The sequence below is a fragment of the Mesoplodon mirus genome, assembly GCF_964341445.2.
Source record: "Mesoplodon mirus genome assembly, chromosome: 3".
NCBI classification, from domain to species: domain Eukaryota; kingdom Metazoa; phylum Chordata; class Mammalia; order Artiodactyla; family Ziphiidae; genus Mesoplodon; species Mesoplodon mirus.
Window position 1 is genome coordinate 49,294,335 of NC_138978.1, and position 7,653 is coordinate 49,301,987.

The 7,653-nt window shown below is 44.4% G+C and overlaps 1 protein-coding gene across 1 annotated transcript; it reads right to left on the bottom strand.

Moving 5' to 3' along the window:
- Window positions 1-210: 210 nt before the first annotated feature.
- Window positions 211-1,824, bottom strand: LOC309799131 (charged multivesicular body protein 4b-like; the record flags this gene model as incomplete). The annotated part of the gene is made up of 2 exons (XM_082612138.1): window positions 211-922; window positions 1,818-1,824. The coding sequence occupies 2 exons, from the start codon at window positions 1,822-1,824 to the stop codon at window positions 231-233; spliced, it is 699 nt and encodes a 232-aa protein (XP_082468264.1). The 3' UTR covers window positions 211-230.
- Between the last annotated feature and the right edge of the window lie 5,829 nt (window positions 1,825-7,653).

The window sequence follows — 7,653 nt, forward strand, 5'->3', positions numbered from 1 at the left end:
ATTTGCAAATACAGTTTATTTTACAGAAAGTCAACATTATAAACAGCAGGCACCTGCCCCGCCCCTTGCCTGTCCCACTGGGTGCAGACCATGCTATGCAGAGTGAGCAGTGATGCCGCCCTACTGCTTTGGAGGAAGATTCGAGAGTGATGGAACCTGCCTGCCCTGCACACACACGCGCCTGCCCGCCGCGCAGGCCATCAGACTGGGCCCAGCCCGCACTGAACCGGTTAAGTGGATCCAGCCCAGGTCTCCAATTCCTTCATGTCGTCGTCTTCCTCTTCCTTCTTCTTGGTGGGTTTTGTTGGTAGGGATACAGAGGGAACATTTGGTAGAGGGACTGTTTCCGGTCCACTGATTTCCGGCAAATTCTTGTCTAGTTCCTCCTGTTCTAGTTCTTCTAATTCTTTCATGAGCTCATCCTCGTCAAACTCTTCTCCAAACCCTACAGATTTTGAAATAGCTGTTGAAGTTTCTTCTGCAAGTTCCTGCTGGTCAGCAATGTCCTGCAATAACTCATCAGCTTTATCGACGTCCATGTTGTCGTGGGCAGCCTTCATGGTCTTGGTGGCATAGCCCATGTTCTTGAGCACCTCGGTGTTGGTGTTGGCATTCTCCAGGGCCTCTCGTTGGAACTCGATGGTTGACAGCATGCCGTTGATCTGTACCAACTGCTTTCCATACCTCTTTTTGCGCTTCAGTGCCTGGAGGGCAGCACACTTGATTTTGGTGTCGTGCTTCTTGGCAGCCATCAGCTCCTGCTCTATCTTCTTCTCCAGGAATTCTTGCTTCTTACTTAGGATCTCCTCTGTGTTCCAAAGCCTCTGGATGGCCTCCCGGTGGGGGCGGGTCGGGCCGCCCTTGCCGGCTTTACCCCCTCCAGCCCCGAACAGCTGCCCAAACACTGACACTACTGCTGCTGCTGGACGTGCCAGCCTGCGCTGCCCACTCCCCACCCTGCCACTCCCTGCTGCAGCAGGCCTCCTGAACAGCTGTGGTTTTTTTGTTTTTTTGTTTTTTGTTTTGCGGTACGCGGGCCTCTCACTGTTGTGGCCTCTCCCGTTGCGGAGCACAGGCTCTGGATGTGCAGGCTCAGCGGCCATGGCTCAGTGGCCATGGCTCATGGGCCCAGCCACTGCACGGCATGTGGGATCTTCCCGGACCGGGGCACGAACCCGTGTCCCCTGCATCGGCAGGCAGACTCTCAACCACTGCGCCACCAGGGAAGCCTGGGAATTCTTAATAGACCTGAGAATTTGACAGATAAGGACATGTAAATAATTATTTGGAGGATTTGAATAGGTGTGTTTTACTCCACATTATTTTCAGATATTCATGGAACATTTATAAAAGTTAATCTTCTAAGAAAATTTCATTTAAAATATCTGAATTAAAAACACCCTACATAGAAAATTTTAGGTTACTTTTTCTAAACAGAGTACAATAAAACAAGACATTAACAATAAAAGGATAACCCTCAAAACCAAGTACTTGGAAACTAGTAAGTAGTCTTCTTAAAAGCTCTTGGGTCTAAGAGAAAATCTAGTTTGAAATTACAGTCCATTTAGAAATTAATTACAATAAAAACTCTATATCAAAACCTATGTAATATTGTCAAAGCACCCATTAGAGGAAAATTCATAGCTTTAATAGCTTTTAACATTAAATAGGAAAGATTGAAACCAACAGAAGCCATCATTCGATTCTAGAAGTTTAGAAAAGTCAAAATAAATTTAAAACTAAGGCAGGAGTAAAGAATTAATGAGAACAAATTGAGTCTGGAAGGATGGAGGTGCTCTCACTGGGGCCTCACAAACCCTCCATGTTGGTGTGCTATTGTCAATCCCTGCTACGGCTGTAGTGTGCGGGCCACGACCCAGTGTGGGTGTGGATGGAAGAGTGTAGGGTCCACAGACTGTGAGGCTGCTGTAGAATGGCAAAGAGTGATTGTCAGGGCTGTCTTCCCATCTTATACATGAGTGCCTGCAGAGGCGGGGGTGATGGAAATGGCTCAGAGGCCCGCAGCCAAACAGGCAGGGCGGGGACCAGGGCTCTGACTCAGATCTTGTACTTCAGCCTCTCCTCCTTGGCCAGGTTTGCAGAGGCCATGGGTGTGGAACACAACTTGGCCTTGAACAATTTGCTGTCTTCAGTCCAGGCGAGAGAGGGCATGTGTGGGAGTGTTGTAAAGTCTCCGTCTGGAATGTGTAGTGGCAGCTAATCTTTCTCACCTGTCACTGCCAAGCCTCACCTGCTTCTTTCTGCCAAACCGCTGGTTCTGGGCTTCCAGCTAGGCAGCCTGGGATTTGACTCCTGTGTGGAAAGGCGGCCTTTTGCTTTCCATTATTTAGAGCTATACACATAGGAGGTGCTTCATAAATGTGGCTGATGGACCAACGGAGCAAGTTTTCCATCTGGTCACCTTTCTGGCTCTTACAGCCTGGTCTCTTTACTCCAGCTGGCCACCCTCTGGCCGTGTGGACATGCTCACTTTGCACTCCAGCCAGGCCATGCTTTGGCCACACTGTGATCTGTTCTTGAAACACTCTTCTCCTAGTTTCTGTCTGGAAAATTCCTATTTATCCTCCACAACTCTGCTTAAATATGAAGGCTTCCCTGATTTTTCCAGACAATGCCTCTTTATTCTCAGCCTCTTGTGCATTCCCAGTTTGGAGCACTTTCCCTTTATATTGTAATTATTTATTCACATGCCTGTGGTCCCTACTAAAGAGAACTTCTCTATTCTCAAACTCCAGTGTCTAGCTGGCACGTGTAGAAGGAGCTCAATGCATATTTGTTAAAGGATGAGTCAGTGCTCCAGGCAAGGAAACTTCCAGTTCGATTTGGCAGAAGCTTATTTTTCCTAAGTTTTTTCACTTGACATTTTTTTTAAATTAATTAATTAACTTATTTGTTTTGGGCTGTGTCGGGTCTTCGTTTCTGTGCGAGGGCTTTCTCTAGTTGTGGCGAGCGGGGGCCACACTTCATCGCAGTGCGTGGGCCTCTCACTATCGGGGCCTCTCTTGTTGCGGAGCACAGGCTCCAGACGTGCAGGCTCAGTAGTTGTGGCTCACGGGCCCAATTGCTCCGCGGCATGTGGGATCTTCCCAGACCAGGGCTCGAACCCGTGTCCCCTGCATCTGCAGGTGGACTCTCAACCACTGCGCCACCAGGGAAGCCCCTCACTTGACATTTTTTTATGAAAAATTTAAACATACACCAAAATAGAAAGGATTTTACAGTGTACCCTTGTATATGCATCACTAAAATTCTACCATTAATGTTTTATTCTTCTTGTTTTATGACATATCTTCCTGTCTGTTAATCTATTAATCACCTATCTATTATCATCCTTCTACCCATCTATTAATTACCTTACAATCTGATAAATTTCAAAGTAAATGGCAGACATCAATACTTCCTCCTAAATACTTCAGTAGGCATACTCACTTTTTAGTATTTTTAACTAAAGTCACATTCCTTGTCCAGAAATCTGAAATTGAAATCATAAGTATCCATTTTTATAATAACAATAATAATAAATTCTTATATCACTAGAGTTCATAATCTTCAAAGTGATTTTATATGTATTTACTGTATACAATAACTTTAAAAGGTAGGAATTACTCTCAATGTTTTTCAGTTGAGACAACTGAAATTTGGGGAGAGAAAGGGATTTCCTAAAGCTGCTGCTAGGCAACAGCATTCATGCATGTAACCTTCAAAAATTAATTGAGAACTTGCTATGTGGCAGGCACATCTTGGGACATTGCAGAAGAGAACCAGACAGACAGCAGTTCTGTCCCAGAGTGGCTCCCACCTTTCTGGGGAAGGCACTCAACCCCCGTTCTACAGTTACAGGGCAGTGTGAGAAGGATGAGGGCAGGAGGGGCCTGGGACTTTTCTATGTCCAGAATGCTCTCCCCACTCTTTTACCCACAGCGTTCTGGAGGGTGAGACCAGGAGAGAAGGCCCTTTGAACCCAGGAAGGCTAAGGCACAGATAGCCTTCACCATGACCAGTCTTCCTGTCCTCGCCCCATCTGCTCACACCCGGTCACTCCCCTTGTACCACCTGGGCCTCTGTGCATGCTGCTTTGGTGGGAGATTTGGAAGTTTGAACAGGAAAGGGGGACTCTTAGGAAATTCAGCACAGAGTGCCCCTTCCCCAGGGTTCCAAGCTGTGTTCTTTCCACAAGTGTTCACTTCTTTCAGGGAGGAGAAAAATTAGGACAAAGGAAAGCGCATGAACAAAGGAAAGGAAGCCAAAAAGCTCAGGGCCTGTCTGGAAAATCCTAGATGGTTCGATTTGGATGATGCATGGAGTGTGTAAAGGGGAATCGCAGAGAATAAGGCAGGTGGGATTGGTTAGGTCAGTCCTTAGAGGGCTTGATTGTGAAGCTAAGCTGCTCAGACTTTATCTGACCTCTGAGAAGACACAGAAGGATTTTGGTAAAAGTTAGATTTATAATAGTAAAGCTTATAGCCAGTAAAATTCACCCTTTTTAGGTATAGAGCTCTATGGGATTTTTTTTTCCAGTTCTGTGAGTTTTGACAAATGTATATAGTCATGTAATTAATCACCCAAACAAGCAAGATAAAGGATATTACCATCACCCCTAAAAGTTTCCTTGTGCCATTTGTAGGCCCCAGCCCCTGACAACTACTGATGTGATTACCAGCCCTATAGTTTTGCCTTTTCCAGAATGTCATATAAATGGAATCATGCTGTATGTAGAATCTTGTTTCTTTCATTTTGCATGGTGTTCTTGAGATTCATCCATACTGTTGCTTATATTAGCAGTTTGGTCCTTTCTAATGCTGACTTGTGTTCTCTTGAATGGATATACCACAGTTTACCCACTTTCAAGGAGAAGGCCATTTGGGTTGTTTCCAATCTGGGCAATTTTGAATAAAGCTGCTATAAGCAGTCCCATATAGGTCTTCATGTAGACGTATGCTTTCGTTCTTCTTCTAATGTCATAGCATTGTGGTCAGAAAAGATGCTTGATATGATTTCAATTTTCTTAAATTTACTGAGGCTTGATTTGTGACCCAAGATGTGATCTATCCTGGAGAATGTTCTGTGCGCACTTGAGAAGAAAGTGTAATCTGCTGTTTTTGGATGGAATGTCCTATAAATATCAGTTAAATCTATCTGGTCTATTGTGTCATTTAAAGCTGGTGTTTCCTTATTTATTTTCATTTTGGATGATCTGTCCTTTGGTGTAAGTGAGGTGTTAAAGTTCCCCACTATTATTGTGTTACTGCCAATTTCCTCTTTTATAGCTATTAGCAGTTGCCTTATGTATTGAGGTGCTCCTATGTTGGGTGCATATACATTTATAATTGTTATATCTTCTTCTTGGATTGATCCCTTGATCGTTATGTAATGTCCTTCCTTGTCTCTTGTAACATTCTTTATTTTAAAGTCTATTTTATCTGATATGAGTATAGATACTCCAGCTTTCTTTTGATTTCCATTTGCATGGAATGTCTTTTTACATCCCCTCACTTTCAGTCTGTATGTGTCCCTAGGTCTGAAGTGCGTCTCTTGTGGACAGCATATAGATGGGTCTTGTTTTTGTATCCATTCAGCAAGCCTGTGTCTTTTGGTTGGAGCATTTCATCCATTCACGTTTAAGGTAATTATCAATATGTATGTTCCTATGACCATTTTCTTAATTGTTTTGGGTTTGTTTTTGTAGGTCCTTTTCTTCTCTTGTATTTTGCACTTAGAGAAGTTCCTTTAGCATTTGTTGTAGAGCTGGTTTGGTGGTGCTGAATTCTCTTAGTTTTGCTTGTCTGTAAAGCTTTTGATTTCTCCGTCACATCTGAATGAGATTCTTGCCGGTAGAGTAATCTTGGTCGTAGGTTCTTCCCTTTCATCACTTTAAGTATATCATGCCACTCCCTTCTGGCTTGTAGAGCTTCTGCTGAGAAATCAGCTGTTAACCTTATGGGATTTCCCTTGTATGTTATTTGTCGTTTTTCCCTTGCTGCTTTCAATAATTTTTCTTTGTCTTTAATTTTTGCCAATTTGATTACTATGTGTCTTGGTGTGTTTCTCCTTGGGTTTATCCTGTATGGGACTCACTGCGCTTCCTGGACTTGGGTGGCTATTTCCTCTCCCATGTTAGGGAAGTTTTTGACTATAACCTCAAGTATTTTCATGGGTCCTTTCTCTCTCTCTTCTCCTTCTGGGACCCCTATAATGTGACTGTTGTTGTGTTTAATGTTGTCCCAGAGGTCTCTTAGGCTGTCTTCAATTCTTTTCATTCTTTTTTCTTTATTCTGTTCCACAGCAGTGAATTCCACCATTCTGTCTTCCAGGTCACTTATCTGTTCTTCTGCCTCAGTTATTATGCTATTGATTTCTTCTAGTGTAGTTTTCATTTCAGTTATTGTATTGCTCATCCCTGTTTGTTTGTTCTTTAATTCTTCTAGGTCTTTGTTAAACATTTCTTGCATCTTCTCGAACTTTGCCTCCATTCTTTTTCTAAGGTCCTGGATCATCTTCACTATCATTATTCTGAATTCTTTTTCTGGAAGGTTGCCTATCTCCACTTCATTTAGTTGTTTTTCTGAGGTTTTATCTTGTTCCTTCATCTGGTACATAGCCCTCTGCCTTTTCATCTTGTCTATCTTTCTGTGAATGTGGTTTTTGTTTCACAGGCTGCAGTATTGTAGTTCTTCTTGCTTCTGCTGTCTGCCCTCTGGCGGATGAGGCTATCTAAGAGGCTTGTGGAAGTTTCCTGATGGGAGGGAGGACTGGTGGTGGGTAGAGCTGACTGTTGCTCTTGTGGGCAGAGCTCAGTAAAACTTTAATCCGCTTGACTGTTGATGGGTGGAGCTGGGTCCCCTCCCTGTTGGTTGTTTGGCCTGAGGCAACCCAATACTGGAGCCTACCTGGGCTCTTTGGTGGGGCTAATGGCAGACTCTGGGAGGGCTTACACCAAGGAATTCTGCCCAGAACTTCTGCTGCCAGTGTCCTTGTCCCCACGGTGAGCCACAGCCACCCCCTGCCTTTGCAGGAGACCCTCCAACACTAGCAAGTAGGTCTGGTTCAGTCTCCCCTGGTGTCACTGCTCCTTCCCCTGGGTCCCGATGCACACACTACTTCATGTGTGACCTCCAAGAGTGCAGTCTCTGTTTCCCCCAGTCCTGTCGAAGTCCTGCAATCAAATCCCACTAGCCTTCAAAGTCTGATTCTCTAGGAATTCCTCTTCCCGTTGCCAGACCCCCAGGTTCAGAGGCCTGATGTGGGGCTCAGAACCTTCACTCCAGTGGGTGAACTTCTGTGGTATAAGTGTTTTCCAGTCCGTGAGTCACCCACCCAGCAGTTATGGGATTTGATTTTACTGTGATTGCGCCCCTCCTACCATCTCATTGTGGCTTCTCGTTTGTCTTTGAAAGTGGGGTATCTTTTTTGGTGAGTTCCAGTGTCTTCCTGTCGATGACTGTCCAGCAGCTAGCTGCGATTCTGGTGTTTTCACAAGAGGGAGTGAGAGCACGTCCTGCTACTCCACCATCTTGGTTCAGGCCCTTGACATTGTGGCTTTATTATCAATAACCGTTTGATTTGTTCACTGTCGTACACATTTGCTTTTTATCTTAGTAGAGAAATTTCTGAAAAATTTTAGAAATAGCCATA